At 37.2% G+C, this 20,450-nt stretch overlaps 1 protein-coding gene across 5 annotated transcripts in view; it reads right to left on the bottom strand.

Annotated features, from left to right (window-relative positions):
• Positions 1-20,450, bottom strand: part of cdi (serine/threonine kinase) — a 242,961-nt gene that overhangs the window by 78,589 nt on the left and 143,922 nt on the right. For all 5 annotated transcript variants that reach the window (XM_090372811.1, XM_090372814.1, XM_090372813.1 and 2 more), the window contains 2 exons: positions 11,529-11,678; positions 2,626-2,708 (listed from right to left, as the gene is read on the bottom strand). In XM_090372811.1, the coding sequence (XP_090228937.1) occupies positions 2,626-2,708; positions 11,529-11,678 (233 nt within the window). The remainder of the gene's footprint in view (positions 1-2,625; positions 2,709-11,528; positions 11,679-20,450) is intronic.

Genomic DNA, 20,450 nt, shown 5'->3' with positions numbered 1-20,450 from the left:
AAATTACCAGTCAGCCTCTCCTCAATATGGAGCCTAACACATTTTAAATTACCACGTGTCTAACTCAAAGCATCACAGGAACTAGAACTACTTTATAAACTCTTTCTTTACTTACCCCAATTTAGTCAAATGATGATGATTCAATTGAAAGTACCACGTTTTAGACTCATGACTACCTACATTATTATCCTCCTTAGCAGTTTATCTTCGGTAACTTTTATATACGACAACCATAGGAAGAGGGTGTGCATTTCATTTTCCTCTGGGAAATGAAATGCGCTTTCTATTTCCTCTTTCTATTTTAATCATTAATGTAGTTTAACTTTAATTCTATTTACCTTCTTTATATGAATTATATGATAAATGGTTCAAGAGGTAGGTACTGAACTATTAAGCTTTTACTGCATTTCAATATATGTTTCTTAATTAATAGCATGGCCCCTCCTCCCTTTCTGTACACATTGTACTCCCCAAATTCCAATTCTGCATTCCTTATCTCTGTGTGACACCATGTTTCCAATATCCCAACAATATCTGCTTCAATGTCTTCACCAGCACCTCATATTCATCAAATTTATTTACTATACTCCTAGCATTGCTGTACATGCAAGTATACATGTTGTTATTTGGTTTTTGGGAGCATTAGCAACTAAGGCCATATTGCTCCGGGGATATGCGGTGGTCATTCCCTGACCTTTCCGCATCCTCCGTATTGCAAGTATACATGCACCTATTCATACTTTTAGTTATCCTAACACAGCCCATGAATTTACTTGTTTCATGATAACTCCCAGCAGTCCAGGAATTCCCCAGCACTTGCTTTCCGGGCTGCTGTTCATTCCAATAGAAGCAGTGCAAGAATCACTTTCACTGATGCCTGCGGCTACTGTTAATCTAATAGTCTATGAATCCCTCCAAGCTAACAGTTTTCCGACCCACTTAATACTGCCTCAATAGCAACAGCAAATATTCTTGCACCCTTTCTATTTAAGTGTATCCCATCCCTGTAGAAAGAATCGCTCCTGTTAACAAGCACAGATCATGTTGAGAAAACTTCTCCCCTATGAGCCTTGCAAAATTTCTCCAGGGCTGAACTGAGTGACAAGGCTCTCATCATATGCTCCCTCCTATTGTATCTAGTCAGAATTGCAGACACTCAAATTTAATCCTAATTCGTGACATTTTTTCAACGTTACCACATACTTGACTTGTTAAGTAAATCTGCAGATCTCCTATTCTTATTGTCAATAGTGCCAAAATGCACAATAATATCACATTTTGTGCCCTTAAAAGATGTCTGCTCAACAATGTCATCAACCTTGATCCTTAGTACTCATACACTGGTCCTATTCAACCTATCCATTTTGCACAATATATTTCCTGTCTCTTTGACAATTGAGTCAGCAACAATAACTAGCTCCTGCAGGACCAATGCATTCTGCCCTGAAGATTGTCACTGTTGCCTGATGCACAAGAATGAGCCTTGCATTGAGTTGGGCAACTGAGAGCTTGATGGGTCCCCCACTTTAATTCCTTCGAGGACATCTACCCAACTCTTTAAACTCTCATAGATGTCCATCAGAACACTGAGTTGGCACCTAATTTCTTGACATTCTCTGCACCTAGCATCCTCCCTGGCTAGATCATGTCCTGTTCCACAAATTTCCACAAACATTTCACAAGTTGCACATTTTTTTAGGTTGTGAGGCATTGGAGAATCTCCCCCTTTGGTTCTCCTCTGAGCCACAGCACTCCCGCTACTTTGTGCACATTGCTTTGCTGCTCTAGTCTGGGTCATGATTTCCATTTAAATATGATTTAATTGATTAACAATGAAAATTAATAAATTTATTTTATTTTATTTTTATTTTTTTTTAACAATATGAATGTTTACTCATATTGTTAAAAAAAAAAAAAAAAAGTTTCTAGGTTTGAACTTTGTGCTATTTTGAGAAAAGGTGTTGGACACCCTGGTACTTGTGTACAACAGTTCATTTCATATCGGAAAATACAGTTAACCTACACAGCAGAGACCCACTACATCAAAGAGTTTATGCAGACTTGAAGGATTTTATAGCTATTTGGAAGAAGTAGATAAAATATAAAACTAAGGAGATATTTATTCATATTTCATTTTATTTATTAGTTTATTTTTTTGATGACAGACATTACATAAATTTTGTTTCCTTACATTGCTCTGCCATTTTAATGCTAATACTTAAGATGGAGAGTGACAAATGGATGAGTATAATCTTGTCTTACCTGAATGAAGAATCCCAGAATCAGGTGTCAGCATTTAATGCATAACAACTGTAGTACCAAATAGCAGGAAAAACAAAACAAAAGTATAGTGCAAGATATTAGATTATACTGAATTCTCTAATAATTCATGTCAGTATAATCGAAATTTTTATCAAAAGCTTATTTCCCAGTGCTCAACATGAGGTGAGTACTGGGAAATAAGTTTTTGCTAAAAATTTTAATGAGTCAACAGACAGTACTTTAAGCCTTAGCTATAAAATTATATAACAATCAAAATTAGAATATTAACTCTAGTGAAATGATAAGCATCTCGCTATAAAAATAACTTATTGAAGTCTTGAAGAATAGAAGCAGGTTACTTACTTTGGATCAGGTATTTTCTCTGCCAATCCGAAGTCACCTACAAATGCTGTTAGTTCAGATCCTTCTTTTTTAATCAAAACATTCTGAAAGAAAAATGGGATCTATATTACTAAAATTAATCAAAACTTCAATTTAATGAATATAAAAATATTTTATGATTCCAAAAAGATAAAGATAACCATATACTTACAACTTCTTCACACATGGAAACTTGAAAATTTCCAATTAAGACAGTTATTGCATACAATTAACCAAAAGACTTGAATGCAATTATAAAATTTATATTCATAAAATTTTTCAGAACTCTGTCAGTATTATTATTAAAGAATTATGAAACCAGAGAATGCGGAAGATGATTTCTCAAGATGCGAAAATGTGAGTGGGTCTGAAGAAAAGGGTTGATGCTTTCAGAGGAATTAAAACTAGGGTCCCACAAAAGAAGAGCTTTCTTGGATACTAATTGCAATAATAGCCTTTGCAACAAGTAAATAAAGAATGCCAATGAACTTTCTTACTGTAAATATGCTAGCCACTAAGTGGGAGCCATTTTTCAACTCTGCTAACTAGACTCTCTTATTACTAAAAAATTAATGGGTTTATTATCTTTTTGATTCAAATTAGTAGTGCAATTATTATACGCATTTATCTGAAAAGTAAATTAAATTTGTTTTATCTAGTTGGGAAATTACTCAATGGGAGCCAAAGTAAGGAAATTCTGCCACTATTGTGTTCATTATATCAATATAAAAACAATATTCCTTTTTAATATTCCTTTACTTAATTCTTTACAAGTATATTTTATACCTTATTATACTATTAATATATTAATATTACAAGTGTTTTGTTAAGTCTATAAAATTATAACAATACAAATGTGATTTTATAACATAATATAAACTATGTAGAGATAAGTTATGTATCATGCTATTCCCTAGTTATGTAACAATATAATGTGATTACTAAACTTAGTTAAGTGCAGTATTTTTATATAAATTTAAACTAAAATCATGCCTCAGACTGCAGTAGAAAAACAGAGTTCAGAGCAGCGGGAATGCTTTGGCACAGTTCTCCTACTTGTGGCATATTTGTTGAGCTCTCTGTAGCAGGACATGATACAGCCAAAGAGAGTGCTTTTTTGTTTCCAAAGTAAAAAGAGTGAGGATATTAAGTGAAAGTCAACAACCTGATGTGAGAATATCAAAGTTTGAAGAAAAAGGTTGATGCCATTGAATAAATTAAAATTAGAGAAACTATCAACCATTCAGCTGCCCAAATTAATGCTAGAACCTATACTCATGCATTAGACAACACAGCAGACTCAATAAGGGTAGAAAGTACTGGTCCCATAAAAAGTAGCTACTGTCAGACTATTATCAGAGAAATGGGAAATACTGTGCAAAAAAAGGGCAGCTGAAACATGACCAAGATATGTCTACCATTGGCGAAAGTTAATAATGTTGTAGAACACTTATCTTTTAAGGGATAATACTGTTGCACCCAAAAGATGATATTGTTGTATGAATTGTTACTAATGATATTAAGAATACGAGATCTGAGGATTTACTAAAATCTCTCAAAAAGAAACAGCAAGTCGTATAAACGATTTTGAAAAGAAACAATATATCAGACTAGTGTAGCAACGTAAATGACAAAGTAGTGGTAATGTTTTGGCTTGGGGAGAACTACCAATGGCAGCACTTTTACAGATCAGGATTTTATAATGTGTATTACTTTTTTGCAAATTGCCCACAGAGGGTCATGCTTTTAGCATTAGTAGAGGCATATGATGCAAGAAAGCAAGCTTATATAGCATCAGCCAAAAAAAAAAAAAAAAAAAAACCACTTCCCCTTGAACTTATATAAGTTCCTGACCTCCACTGCAACAGATGGAAGTTTTTTCCAACTATCAACCACCCGCTGGCTAAAGGCGAATTTCTGCACATCTATTTTACAATTGTTTTTCCTCAATTTGAATTTATGACCCCTCAGGCGAGTACAGCCACTTCCCGACTTACGTAAGGGTTGCGTTCCGTGGAACTCTATGTAAGTCGAATTTTACACAAGTTGGAATTTCCCTAAATGCTTATGCAGCACTCGCAACTATGTGCGCTGAATTTGATTGAAGCAAAAAAGAAATGTTCGCCGAACATGTAAATAGAATTATTTATTCAATTTTTTTTATCTCATGCGCAGGAAAAATTACAAAAGTTTACAAAATTACAAAAAGAGAGAGGAGACAGGCATAATGTCAGCAAGTTTTACCTTTCGAGCATCGTTGCCAGAATTAACTCACCAGATGATAAGCTGCGCAAGTTGAGGGCTGTGGAGATTTAAAAGGGGTTTTTTCCAACACATCACAAAATTTCTCTGCAGCTGCAGAATTGGCACTGGCGACTTCACTGCCTACTTTAACATCGTGGAAATCAGTGTGATGTATGAACCCATTAAACCACCCATTGCTTGCCATGAAGTTAGCTTAAGGTTCGTCGTACTTATCCTTAATATCTTCATAAATAATTTTGCTTTTGCTTGAATGGTCATTGGACTTAGAGGCACTTGCTTCTGAATCTGATTTTCCATCCATATTATTAATAGCTTTTCCATCTTCGACATAGTGCCTGAATGCTGTTTGTGATCACTGCTGATCTTAAATGCATTGATCCTTTAACATGTTCTTTTATACGTGCACTGTCCCTTAAAATAGCATTCATGTTGAAGCAGTGAGACCTAATTCCGTGCAGTAGATGACAAACTTTGTCCTGGTTCGTACTTCTTAATTAATCATCTTCATTTCTAAATCAATTCTGTTTCGTTTCCTAGCACTATCAGCACTTGTACTTTCTGTTGGTCCCTTTCCCTTCACCATTGTAATAGGTAACAACTTCCAAGGTTTTGGAACAAAGTACCAAAAAAACACAATGATTTTATTGGGTTCACGTTACAATATTTTCACAATACCTCCAATTATTCCTACGGGATGCAAAATATGTTTCCATGATTCTTTTCAGTTTGCACCGGCCAGCAAAAACTTACGTGAAGTCGAATTTCCATAAGTCGAGTATTATGTAAGCCAGGGAGTGCCTGTAATCTGAGAAAGAGGAAGAATCCCATTAGCATTGAGCTTGCTCGATCCATTCAAGGCCTTATACACCTCAATTAGATCATCTTGCAGGTACCTAGTCTCCAGAAGCTATAATTGAGCCTTTCTTGGTAACACCAACTCTTTGTTCCATTCACCAATGTCATTGCCCTGCTCTATACTCATTCCAGCAGCTCTACATCTTTCCTAAAATGAGGCCTCTAGACCTGTATACAGTACTCAAGGTGTGGCCTAACCATTGAGTTCTGCAGCCAAAGAGGGGAGGCCTTTGAGTGTGTTCTTATAAAGAGCATGAATAGACTAAGTGAAAATTCAGTGTCCTGACAGGTTTTACGAGGGCCTTGAAGAACTGAAATGAGAGACCCAACAAATACTCAGCCACCCAGCTCAACAATAGAGCCTACTTCGAGCAGTGCCAACCAGGCTAGCTGGGTGGGTAAAGTGCCTGCCTGCCTGGCAACCCAAAGGTTGCAAGTTCAAATCCCGCCTCGGGCTTGGATCAGAGTAGTGCAAAAACCTTGGGAGGTGCATTAAGGCCACAGAAGCCAATGCGCCAACAATTAACAAAAAAAAACCTCGAGCAGCAGACAACACAGCATCCTTAATGGCAAGAAATGACTGGTCCCATAGGAAGTAGCTTTTTTTAGTTACTCTATTGTTGGGGAAACAGGGTAATATATTGCATAAAATAAATAGGTGGAACAGCACTAGGGATGTCTTTGGGGGAAGGGAGAGGAATTAATATTGTAGAGCAGCTAATGTCTTTTAAGGACACAAACCACGATACTGTTATGGGACACCTTAGTACTAATGATATTAATAATAGGAAATCTGAGGATTTACTTAGAGGTATAGTGCAACGTTGAGAAAGTTTCCAGTTAGAATTAAATTCAAAAGTGTCTGCAATTTTGCCCAGACACAACAGGTGGGAGAACAAGATGAGAGCCTTATCAGCCAATTTCAAGCTAGAGAAACTGTGCAAGGTTCATAGTACAGAATTTTTATCAGCATTGTTTGTTTGTGCTTGTTAACAGGAGAGAGTATATTTACAGGGATGAGATACACTTGCATAGAAGCAGTGCAAGAATATTTGCTGATGCTACTGAAACAGTGTTAGGTGGGTTGGAAAAACTGATAACTTTAGGTGGGGGGGTGGAATACTAATAGACTAGCAGTAGCTGCTGGTAAACGTGAAAGTGATTTGTCAGCTGCGTCTACTGGGACATGCAACAGGTCTGCTGGTCGTCCCCATAGGACAAAAATACATGAGCTGTGTTAGGGTTACTAAGAGAAAAAAAGAGGCACATATTTACTTGTACACCAGTACTAGGAGTGCAGTAAACAAATTCGACAAATTTGAAGTACTGGTAAAGTCATCATATGTGAACATTGTGGGGATATCAGAGACATGGTATCACTCAGATATAAGGGATTCAGAATTTGAATATGGTGAGTATACAATGTGTACAGAAAGGACAGACAAAACTGAGGTGGAGTTATGTGGAGGCTTGGCACATAGGATCTAAGGTGATGCATTCAATTAAGGCAGGTGGCTAGAGCAATTTTCAGTCCCCCTGGTGTGATATAAGCACTTGAATTCCTTATGAGATTCTTCTTCTTCTTGCTCAAACAATGGAAGAAGGATGGTTGCAGAAAAGATGTGCAGATGTTTGCCTTCAGCCAACAGGTGGCTGATTGCTGGAACATGCTTCCATCTTTGTTGCACAAGTAGATAGTTTGAATAAATTCATGGAAGAACTAGACAAATTACTGAAGGGGATGGGTAGGTGAAATGGGATTTGTTTTTTTTTGGTTTTTTTGGATGATGCTGTATAAGCTTGTTTCTTGCATCATCTGCCACTATTAATACTAACACTAGCATAATGTATAAACTCTTCCACTAAGAAACGGCATATTGTATAAAAACTATTTATACAATGTGCTGCCTATATTTGAGACAGTTTATACATTCTGCAATTTTCAGAATGTTGAAACAACAGCATTCCAAAAGTTCATAAATACCAGTTGAAAAGTAAATGTTTAGAATTCAAAGCTAAAAGCAAACACCTATTGCTTGTTAACAGGAGAGACTGCTTTTACAGGGATGGAATATACTTAAATAGAAAGGTTGCAAGAATATTTTTGCTGATGCTATCAAGGCAGAGTTAGGTGGGTTGGAAAACTGGTAGCTTGGGGAGGGGATACACGGACTAATAGATTAACAGTAGCCGCTGGCAGAGGTGAAAGTGATTCTTGCACTGCTTCTATCAAAATACAATTGAGCAGCAACATGGAAAGCAAGACAATGGGGATTTCCAGGACTGCTGGGACCCATAGTGGAACAAGTAAATACATGGGCTGTATAAGGATAGCTAAGAGTAGAAATAGGTGCATGTATACTTGTGTGTACACCAATGCTAGAAGTATAGTTAATAAATTTGATGAGCTTGAAGTGCTATCAAGACATCAAAGGCAGATATTATTGGGATTTCAGAGACATGGTGTCACACAGACATAAGCAGTGCAGAATTGGAATTTGGGGAGTACAATGTGTACAGAAAGGATAGACAGTACAGGATGGGAGGAGGGGTTACGCTGTTAGTTAAGAAACACATAAAATCTAAGGAAGTGCATCAAATTGATGTTGGTGGACAATGCAATATTGAGTCTGTTTGGTGTGACATAAGCACTGGGAAAGGAAAAATGAGAGTAGGTGTGTGTTATAGGCCTAATGAATCTGATGAGTATAATGAGCAATTGTGCAGAGAAATAGAGTGGGCAAGCGAATAAGAGTATCTTATAATACGGGATTTTAATTTCCCAGATATTGACTGGAATTTTTGGGTTGGTCACTCAACATGCTAGCAAGGCTTTTGTGGATTTATTGGATGATTGTTTTCTACAGCAGCATGTTCAGGAGGCAACTAGAGGGAGTAATACTCTTGATCTGATTATCAGTAGTGATTCTTTATGCATTAAGTACTAATGATATTAAATTATCTGCAGATAAAGGAACCACTAGGTGGCAGTGATTACAGTGTGCTGAAGTGGGATTTACTCAAAGTGGTAACTACCATCACGGGTAAAGGGAAGGGTTTTTGCTTTCATAAAGGTGACTACGGTAGTCTGAGACAGTATTTAAATTCTATACGGTGGGATGAACTGGTGATGTTACCAACAGCAAATTCAAAATGGGAAGCATTCAAAGAAATAATCTTGGAAGCTACTAGGCTTTTCATACCATCTAAGAAATATTGTTCAAGATTTAGGCTAAATCTATGTCAGATGAACTAATTAGACATGCGGCGGAGAAAAAAAAATGCATGGGATACATATAAATTAACAGGTGACACAGAAGCCTATGATAGATATAAGCTGGTCTGTAACCAACGGAGGTTAGGCAGGCAAAGGCAAATTACAGAAATCTTTGGCATAGGATGCAAAGAAAAACAGCAAAGAGTTCTTTACTTATGTAAACTCTAGAAGGAAGGGGATGAATCAGATAGGTCCACTTGATATCGATGGTTCAACTGTTGATGATCCTGCTCAGGTAGCTAAATGAATATTTTGCATCTACATTCAAACATGAGGAGTTATTCAGGGAGGGGAATTTAATACATTAAACTCTAGCAGTAAGCTAGATAATCTTATAATAACTGAGAGTAAAGTGGAGGAGAATTGTTGAAGATAAACATAAGAAAGGCACCTGGAGTGGATGGAATCTATCCAGTTATATTAAAGGAGGAGGCAGCAAAGGAAGTAAACAAAGCAGGATTAGGTACAATTTGGCATTCTGATGGACTTATATGAAGTCTTGAAGAACAGGGTTGATGCCCTTGAAGGAGTTGAAATGAGGTACTTGTCAATCACTCAGCTGTCCAGGATTGAGCTGGGCAGCTGGGTACTTGGTGAGTAGCCCACACTTGAGCATCAGACAACACAATGACATCTTCAACAGCAGAAATATCTGATCCCACAGGAAGTAGTATAGTCTGTGATTCTATTGTCAGAGAAACAGGAAACGTATTGTTCAAAAAGGACAGGTGAAATAGGACAGGGTATCTCTGCCAAAGGATAAAGTTAATGGACATAAGACAGTTATATTTTAAGGTGCACAAAAAAGCAATTTGTTCTACATGTTTGTACTAATGACATTAAGAACAGGAGAGTAGCGCAAAATTAAGTAATATTTGCAAGTTAGGATTAAATTTGAAAGTATCTGCAAGTTTGTGCTTATTAATGGGAGAGACTGCTTTTACAGGGATGCCATACACTTAAACAGAGAGGGTGCAAGAATATTTGCTGATAATGTCGAGGCAGTGTTAGGTGGAGTCAGAAAACTGCTAGCTTGAGGCCATACACAGGCTAATAGATTAAGAGTAACCACAAGCACTGGTGAAAATGACTCTTGTGCTGCTTTTACTGGAACTTGCAGCAGCCTGGAAAGCAAAATGTTACGGATTGCAAGGCCTGCTGTGGGTCCTAATGGGATAAGAAATTACATGGACTACGTGTTTGGGTTACTAAGGAACACATATACTTACTGGTACACCAATGTTAGAAGTATAATAAACAAATTGAAGGAATTTAAAATATTGGAGAAGTCACCAAATGCAGATATTATAGGCATATCAGTAACATGGTGCCACTCAGACATAAGAGATGTGGAATTTGAATACAGTGAGTACAATATGTATACAAAGTATACATATTGCATATGTATATATAAGTATAACCAAAAAAAAGTGAATTCTCTAAATTTCTATTGTCTATATTTATTTAGTTTGGAATTTTGATATGTCAGGATTCTGGTTTGCTGAGATTTATGCTGGAACTGTGGTTGTCAGGATTTTCATTGTTGGATTATGATCAAATCCATATTTTTATAACTAAGCAAATACCTTTGAAACCATGACATGTGTTTCATTATTTATTACAACATTTAATATAAACAAATCCATCCCTCTTCTTTCCAATCAGTCATCACTTTGTTTAGAATATGCCAAAATGTTCTTGTTACTTCTTGTTACTCGTTTCTCTCTTTTAAAACAAAGTAATTGAAGAAATAACATGGTTGCTAAATGCATTGTTAAATTAAATTTATTAAATTAAACTAAATTATGAAACAATGCGGTATAGTGTGTTTATTCATCATATAAACAATATTCATGTCAACACTGAAGAGACAGGAAATGAAACTCAAAAAAATTCTGAAGTAGTAATATAAAATCTGCCTATACAGAAAAAGATTAATCAGAAACAAAGGCAAACTACTTCAAAACCCAGTGAGATGGTATGTCTCCTTGATTAGCTAAAGTTGCAAAATACTGAAATAAAAAATTTAGACGGTAAAATGAATAAAACAAAAGTGGTCTAGGTATTTCCATTAATGAAGAATAAATAGAAATACCTGGGAAAGAAGGTGGAATTCCACCATGGGCAAAGGATGAATGTAGTGTTCTAATAACCCCCTCAACACAGGGATTCTGAGCTGAGCAGCTGTAGTCCCAACCATTGAAGCACTCAAAGCCATAAAAAATGAAATCAAAATGCCTGAACAGAATACAAATATCCAAAGACAGTGCTTCTAGCAAGAGTAAAATATTTGACATTTCAAAATTAATTTGCATTTTGGTTTATCAAAATTCATATATAGGCCACACAGAAAGGGGTCTGTGAGCGAGCAGTTGCTAACTTCTGTCCTACATGAATTATTATATACTTAATACATAATCTATTTATATATTATGATCAGTTTTAAATTAAAATTTGAAATTTAACAGTCTACAGTTTGTATACTTGCCTTTGATGTGAGATCACGGTGAAATACTCCTCTTGAGTGTAGGTAGCACATCCCTCTGGCAATATCTAATGTCAATTTAATACGAACTGACCATGAAAGCTCTATATTTTTATTTAACAGCAATTGATCCAGGCTTCCATTATTAATGTACTGCAATGGAATTAAGAAATCATTGAAATAGAATTAAGAATCACTAGGATGCACTGGTTGGTGTTTTATTCACTGAATCGTTTTAGCTGCAAAAACTTGCATAATTCCTGCAGTCTCAGAACTGAAAATTTTAGAGATTCAAGATATATATGGAAATTATATATGCATCTTTTGAAATTGAATGATTTAAACCTAAAAATCATGGCAATCTACATTATGCAGCCTTATTTTGGGTTAAAATGGCACAGTTCCGCAAGTCATTTGAAATTTTCAGTTGCAAGGCTGCACAGATTAGAAAAAATTGTGTGCCAAGCATGCATAGCAGAAGTTTAAGTGAAACTTCTTTAGAAATTTTTGAAACTTTTATTATTTTAAATGTTACACTGCTTTAATATTTTAAAATTGTTTTACAAGTTTATTAAAAAGTTTTTACAGATCTCTCCTTTGTACTCAATGGAGGTGGTTTCGGTGTTGCATTGCATGTATACCTGTTTATATACCTTACAACATTACTCTTCGGCATGTTGAATTATAAATTTTTTTCTGAAAAATTTTTTTATGAAACATGGTAGAGAATGATGAAAGAAATATTTTGGTTTTTAAATTTTTAAAATCGGAGTGCTAAAAGCTGAGATATAGTGATTTAAAATGTAAACACAACACGTGTACGAGTTACACCGTGGCTGTGCTGTAGGGGTACTGACTTTTAGTTTTACAAGTTTATTACAAAAAGTTTTTACAGATCTCTCCTTTGTACTCAATGGACATGCTCTATAAACCTTACAATGCTCACTATTAGTCTTCAGCATGTTGAATTATAAATTTTTTTCCACTGAAATTTTTTATGAAATACAGTAAAGAATGACGAAAGAAATATTTGGTTTTTAAATTGGACTGCTAGAAGCTGAGATATAGCGATTTAATATGTAAATACGACATGTCTGCGAGTTACACATGGCCACGCTTTAGGGGTACTGACTGCATCATGCCTTGCTCATGCCTGGTACAATGGTGGCGAGTGATGAATCATTTCATGTTGCATTTTCACGGCGATTTTTGTCAATCCACGGACACAAGTTACTCCAATGTGAAAACTGCCTGGGGAGCAGTTTTCACATTGCCTAAAGAAGTTTCACTTCAAAAATATATACAACTAAAACAATTCAATGAATTAAAAAAAAAAAAATTATTAATATATAAAGTATGTTAAATATTATATATTCTAAACATAATCATCAGTACTTGCATTACTACACAGACGTAACTTTGGAATTGTTTAATAAAAATATTGAATTCTAGACACAGAAATTAATATATTGCAATGCTAAACACATTTCTGCCTCACAATATCTCAATCCCTGGGATTGAAATATTTATCACAAAGACCCACTGTAAGCCTTTGTGACTGCAACACTACTAGCATGTAATTGTTACACAAAGCTCCTTTGTCATATGCAAGTTTGCAGCAGGTCAAAATGTCTATCACTATCAGCCACTCTTGTATGTTTTGTTATCTTATAAGATTATTCTTAATTTAATACCTATGCAATTTATAAATTTAATTTAAGTTATCAAAGTTTATCAATTTTCAGGTTACTGAAAATGGCCCCAAGAGTGAAAGGCAGGGAGGAAAAATGCTGGAACAGCCATTACACAATATAAACTCTTGTCAGATGATTATCTGAAAATACTTACATAATTTTGCCTTATCTGCTGACGAGGCTACTAAGAGACAGTCATGTTCAAAGCCGCTAAAGTGGATTTTTCCTATTTATTGATTTGAAATTATTGTTTTTCTAAAACTTTTGATTTAAATTTAGTAGTATAACATTATTTTGTGATTTTCTGAATAATTTGGTGATTTTATTCTTTACTCGGCCTTGTAATTGCATAAAAGTATCGGTAAGGGTATCCACGTGTTTGCAACTCCGCTGAACGAGACGTTCTTTAGCCATATTTAGCCGCTTGATTGAATATTTATTTTTTACATTGAATTATTTCTGTAAGTAGCTTATAGACCTAGTAAGGATCGTTAGTTTATTCTGAATTGAGACAGCGAGATTTGAAAGTTAATTAATACTTAAGTGTCCGTAGATATAAAGTTCGTAAGTTCCCGCCTTTGTGATACGATAGTTATATACCGTACTAGATAGCGTTAGTTGAACTTCGTTAGCAGCTAAATTTTACTTTTAAATAAAAACATATAACGACTTAGATTACAAATGTAACATAATTAATTATATTTAACATAATTAATAATATAACATAATTAATTATAATTAATTAATAAATTAATAGAATCATGACTCAGACCAGAGCAGCAAAGCAAAAGGCTCAAGCTAATGGAAGTGCTGTGCCTCAGAGCAGAACTGAGGGGGGCAGTTGTCCTCTGACTCACAGCCTTATAAAATGCACTGTTTGCTTGATGTTTGCAGAGCAATCGGGTACGGGACATGATACTGCCATGGGGGATGTCTTTGTGTGTGCGCGATGCAAGGAGTATATCGATATCGGCAACAACTCAGCGTTCTTGTGGGCCTATATGAGAGCTTGAAGGACAGGGTGGATGCCCGTGAAGAAACTAAATTGAGGGGCCCATCAAGCTCTCAGCTGCCCACATCAACGCCAGAGCTTGCACTTTGGCATCACGTGACACAGAGGCAACCCCCAAGGCAGAATGCGCTGGTCCCGAAGGAACTAGTAGTTGTTGGTGACTCTATTGTCAGGGAAACGGGGAACATGCTTTGTAAAAAGGATAGGTGGAACAGGACCAGGGGTCTGCCAGTGGCAAAGGTTGATGACGTTGTAGAGCGAATATCATCTTTTAAGGGCAAAAAAGGTGATATAGTTGTACACATTGGCACTAACGATATTAAGAGTAGGAGACCGGCAGAATTACTTAACAAGTACAGGTCACTATTGAACAAAAGCCGAGAATTAGGGTTGAATTTGAAAGTGTCTGCAATTCTGCCCAGACACGACAGGAGGGAGTATATGATGAGAGCCTTGTCAATCAATTCAGCCCTGGAAAGATTGTGCAAGGCTCAAGGGGTAGAATTTTTTTCAGCCTGGACTGTACTTGTTAACAGGAGAGATTGTTTCTACAGGGATGGGATACACTTAAATAGAAAGGGTGCAAGAATATTTGCTGATGCTATCGAGGCAGTGTTAGGTGGGTCGGAAAACTGCTAGCTTGGGGGGAGACAAAGACCAATAGATTGACAGTAGCCACTGGCAGAGGTGAAAGAGATTCTTGCACTGCTTCTATTAGAATGAGCAGAAGCCTGAAAAACAAGGTGCATGATATTTCAGAGACTGCTGGGAGCCATTGCGGTACAAGTAAACACATGGGTTGTGTTAGGGTAGCTAAGAATAGAAACAGGTTCAGGTATACTTGCATGTACACCAATGCTAGCAGTTTAGTAAACAAATTTGATGAATTTGAGGTATTGCTCAAAACATCAAAGGCACATATTGTTGGGATATCAGAGACGTGGTGTCACACAGATATAAGGGATGCAGAACTGGAATTTGGGGAGTACGTCTACAGAAAGGATAGACAGGATAGGAAGGGGGAGGGGTTATGCTATTAGTTAAGAAACACATAAAAACTAAGGAAGTGAAGCCAGTCGACATTGCTGGACAGTGCAGTGTTGAGTCAGTTTGGTGTGACATAAGCATTGGGAGATCAAAATTGAGAGCAGGAGTATGCTATAGGCCTAATGACTCTAATGAGTATAATAAGAAACTGTACAGGGAAATAGAGTGGGCCAGTAAATCAGAGAGTCTTATAATGGGAGATTTTAATTTCCCAGATATTGACTGGAATTTGGGGGCTGGTCACTCACACACTAGCAGGGCTTTTGTGGATTTATTGGATGATTGTTTTCTACATCAGCATGTTCGGGAGGCAACTAATACTCTTGATTTGATTATCAGCAGTGATTCTTCATGCATTAAGAATCTGCAGATAAATGAACCACTTCCAATGATCACAGCGTGCTGAAGTGGGATTTACTCAAAGAGGTAACTACCATTAGGGGTAAAGGGAAGGGTTATTGCTTCCGTAAAGGCGACTACGATGGACTGAGACAGTATTTAAATTCTATACAGTGGGACCAACTGATGATGTTATCAACAGCAAATTCAAAATGGGAAGCATTCAAAGAACTTATCTTGGAAACTACTAGGCTTTACATACCAACTAAGAAATATTGTTCACGTTTTAGGCCAAAATGGATGTCAGATGAACTAATGAGGCATATGGCAGAGAAGAAAAATGCATGGGATACTTACAAATTAACACATGACACAGAAGCCTATGATAGATACAAGTTGATATGCAACCAAGTTACAAAGGAGGTTAGGCAGGCGAAGGCAGATTACGAGAAATCCTTGGTAAGGGATGCAAAGAAAAACAGCAAAGAGTTCTTTACTTATGTAAACTCTAGAAGGAAGGGGATGAATCAGATTGGTCCACTTGATATTGATGGGTCAAGTGTTGATGATCCTGCTCAGGTAGCTAACAAACCAAATGAATATTTTGCATCGACATTCACACATGAGGAGTTATTCAGCGAGGGGAATGCCAGAGGTGTATTCAACTCTAGCAGTAAGCTAGAGAATCTTGAAATAACTGGGAGTAAAATGGAGGAGAAATTGTTGAAGATAAACACAAGAAAGGCACCCGAAGTGGATGGGATCTATCCAGTTATATTAAAGGCGGCAGCAAAGGAAGTAAGCAAACCCTTAGCCATAATTATGAGAGCTTCCTTGGACTCAGGGGAGGTACCCATAGACTGGAAATGTGCAAATGTGACCCCAATTCACAAAGGAGGATCAAAGGCTGACACAAGTAATTATAGACCTGTGAGCTTAACTTCTGTTCCAGGAAAATTAATGGAGGCACTGGTTAAAGAAGCACTACAGGATCATTTAGACAAGACTTCAGTTATAGCTCAAACACAGCATGGTTTTGTTAAGGGGAAGTCTTGCCTGACCAATTTGATTGGATACTATGATGCAGTCACAAAAGAACTGGATGCAGGGAATAGCTTTGATATTATATACTTGGATCTTAGAAAGGCTTTTGATACTGTTGCACATGGAAGACTGCTACACAAATTGGAGCAGTGTGACATTGGAGGCAAATTGCTGCTATGGATAAAGGGGTGGTTGAGGGGGAGAAGACAGAGAGTGGTAATCAATGGACACTGCTCATCGTGGACTAATGTTATTAGTGGAGTCCCTCAGGGCTCAGTGTTGGGTCCATTATTGTTTTCTGTATTTATAAATGATACTGATGATGGTATATCAAGCTTAATGTCCAAGTTTGCAGACGATACAAAGGTTGGCAGGGTTGTCAAGGACACTACTGACACTATGCTGCTGCAACAGGATCTGGAAAGGTTGAGCAGATGGGCTGAGAGGTGGCAAATGAAGTTTAACATTGACAAATGTAAAGTACTACACATGGGAAACAGCAACCCCAGAGCAACATATCAACTCTGTGGTACTACACTGACAGTGGTAGAGAATGAAAGGGACTTGGGGGTGGTTGTGCAGGCAGATATGAAGTTCTCTGAGCAGTGCAGACGGGCTGCAAGAGTAGCTCATGGAGTATTGTCAATGATATACAGGAATTTTTCCAGCAGGGATAAGGAGGTGATTATTCCCTTGTATAAGGCAATGGTCAGGCCACACCTAGAGTACTGTATACACGTCTGGAGGCCTCATTTCAAGAAGGATGTAGAGCTGCTGGAACGAGTGCAGAGAAGGGCAACAAGATTAGTGAATGGAACAAAGGGGTGGTCTTACGAAGAAAGGCTTAAGTTTTGCAAATTACAGTGTCTGGAGACTAGGCACCAGCGAGGTGATCTGATAGAGGTGTATAAAGCATTGAATGGTTTGAGCATGCTCAATGCTGATGGGATTCTTCCTCTTGCTCAGAATAATCACCTGAGAGGGCAAAAATTCAAATTGAGGAAAGACAGATGTAGGATAGACGTGCAGAAATTTGCCTTTGGCCAGCGGGTGGTTGGTTGGTGGAACAGACTTCCATCCCTTGTCGTGGAGGTTGATAGCCTAAATAAGTTTAAGGCTCAGCTGGACAGGTATTTTGAATGAATAGAGGGGTGAAGTGGAAGTGGGTTTTTTTTTTTTTTTTTTTTGGCTGATGCTGCATAAGCTTGCTTTCTTGCATCAAATGCCTCTACTAATGCTAATGCCCCTTTTGTTTAATTCAATATAATGCCACCATTCCAAAGCAGTCCTTATCACTCAACTTCATGCTATGATATTGGCCAGTCAGTTGATAATTAAATCATGAAAATTAAGGCCTTTTAAATTTCTTTAAACATGAACAGTCTTCAAATATTTATTTATTTTTCTCAGCTAAATTAAAGTTCTCTGAATCAAAGTTGAATAAGAAACTGACTATGAAATGCTCTCCAGATAACTTTAATTTTCATGCTATCCAAAGCTTGATATTATTACAGTTGAAGCTAAATGAAAAATAGCAAAGACTTCTTTACTTATGTAAACTCTAGAAGAAAGAGGATGAATCAGATTGGTCAACTTCATATCGATGGTACAACTGTTGATGATCCTGGTCAGATAGCTAACAAACTAAATGAATATTTTGCATCTACATTCACACATGAGGAGTCATTCAGGGAGGGGAATTCCAGAGGTGTATTAAACTCTGGCAGTAACCTAGATAATCTTGTAATAACTGAGAGTAAAGTGGAGGAGAAATTGTTGAAGATAAACATAAGAAAGGTACCTGGGGTAGATGGAATCTATCCAGTTATATTAAAGGAAGCAGCAAAGGAAGTAAACAAACCCTTAGCTATAATTATGAGAGCTTCTTTGGACTCAGGGGAGGTACCTATGGACTGGAGATGTGAAAATGTGATCCCAATCCACAAAGGAGGATCAAAGGGAGACACAGGTAATTACAGACCTGTTAGTTTAACTTCTGTTCCAGGGAAATGAATGGAGGCACTGGTTAAAGAAGCAATGCAGGATCATCTAGACCAGTGTTTCTCAATCTTTTTACTCTCGTGGCACATTTTCCAAAGAAGAAAAGTTTTGCGGCACACCTACGTAGTCATAGAAGAAGAAATTTCTAAATTTTGCGGCACACCCTTTGAGAAACACTGATCTAGACAAGACTTCAGTTATAGCTGGGACACAGCATGGATTTGTTAAGGGGAAGTCTTGTCTGACCAATTTGATTGGATACTATGATCTGGCCACAAAGGAACTGGATGCAAAGAATAATTTTGATATCATATATTTGGATCTTGGAAAGGCTTTTGATACTATTGCACATGGAAGACTGCTGCACAAATTGGAGCAGTGTGGTATTAGAGGCAAATTTCTGTTATGGATAAATGGATGGTTGAGTGGGAGAAGACAAGAGAGTGGTAATCAATGGACTAATGTTATTCGTGGAGTCCCCCAGGATTCAGTGTTCGGTCCATTGTTGTTTTCTGTATTCATTAATGATATTGATGATGGTATATCAGGCTTGATGTCCAAGTTTGCAGATGATGCGAAGGTTGGCAGGGTCGTTAATGACAGTACGCTGCTGCAACAGGATCTAGAAAAGTTGGGCAGATGGGCTGAGAGGTGGCAACTGAAGTGTAACATTGACAAATGCAAAGTACTGCATATGGGAAACAGTAACACCAGAGTAACGTATCAACTGTGTGGTACTAAACTGACAGTAGTAGATAGTGAAAATATTCTGGGGGTAATTGTGCCAGCAGATATGGATTTTCTGAGCAGTGCAGAAGGTCTGCAAGAGTAGCTCATGGTGTCTTGTCAATGATATATACAGGAATTTTTCTAGCAGGGATAAGGAGTTGATTATCCCCTTGTATAAGGCAATGGTCAGGCCACACCTTGAGTACTGTATACAGGTCTGGAGGCCTCATTTTAAGAAGGATGTTGAGCTGTTGGAACGAGTGCAGAGAATGGCAACAAGATTAGTGAATGGAACAAAGGATTGCTCTTACAAAGAAAGGCTTAAATTTTGCAAATTACAGAGTCTGGAGACTAGGCACCTGTGAGGTGATCTGATTGAGGTGTATAAAGCCTTGAATGGTTTGAGCATGCTCAATGCTGATGGGATTCTTCTTCTTGCTCAGAATAATTGCCTGAGAGGGCATAAATTCAAATTGAGAAAAGACAGTTGTAGGAGAGATGTGTGGAAGTTTGCCTTTAGCCAGCAGGTGGTTGACTGCTGGAACAAACTTCCATCTGTCATTGTTGAAGTTGATTGCTTAAATAGATTCAAGGCAGAACTAGACAAACATTTGGAGTGAGTGGATGGATGAAATGAGAAGAGTGTGTGTGTGTTTTTTTTTTTTTTTTTTTTTTTGGCTGATGCTATAAAAGCTTGCTTTCTTGCATCATGTGCCTTTGCTAATACTAATGCTAATCACCTTTTTCCTACTAGCAAAAATCCTGTATATCACTGACAATACCCCATGACCACCTCTGGCGCAAATACTCCCAGATTTTTCATTTTCTATCACTAAAGTGTAGTACCACACAGTTGGTATGTTACTCTTCAAAATATTCATCGGCATCTATAATATAAATACTTCCCACATCCTATCCATTCCAGGGTATAGTAAGCATAGTTAGAGTAGAAGTCTACCCTCCTGATCTACCTGATTTTAGTAAATTTATTTAACATCTAACTGTAGTAATAGTTCATGCTTTGCCTCCTTACATAGAGGGCCTTTTGCACTTGCTTTC

Source organism: Mastigoproctus giganteus, chromosome 4 (genome assembly GCF_048544385.1).
Source record: "Mastigoproctus giganteus isolate SK-2022 chromosome 4, ASM4854438v1, whole genome shotgun sequence".
Lineage (NCBI taxonomy): Eukaryota > Metazoa > Arthropoda > Arachnida > Uropygi > Thelyphonidae > Mastigoproctus > Mastigoproctus giganteus.
This window is presented reverse-complemented; position numbering and strand designations above follow the sequence as displayed.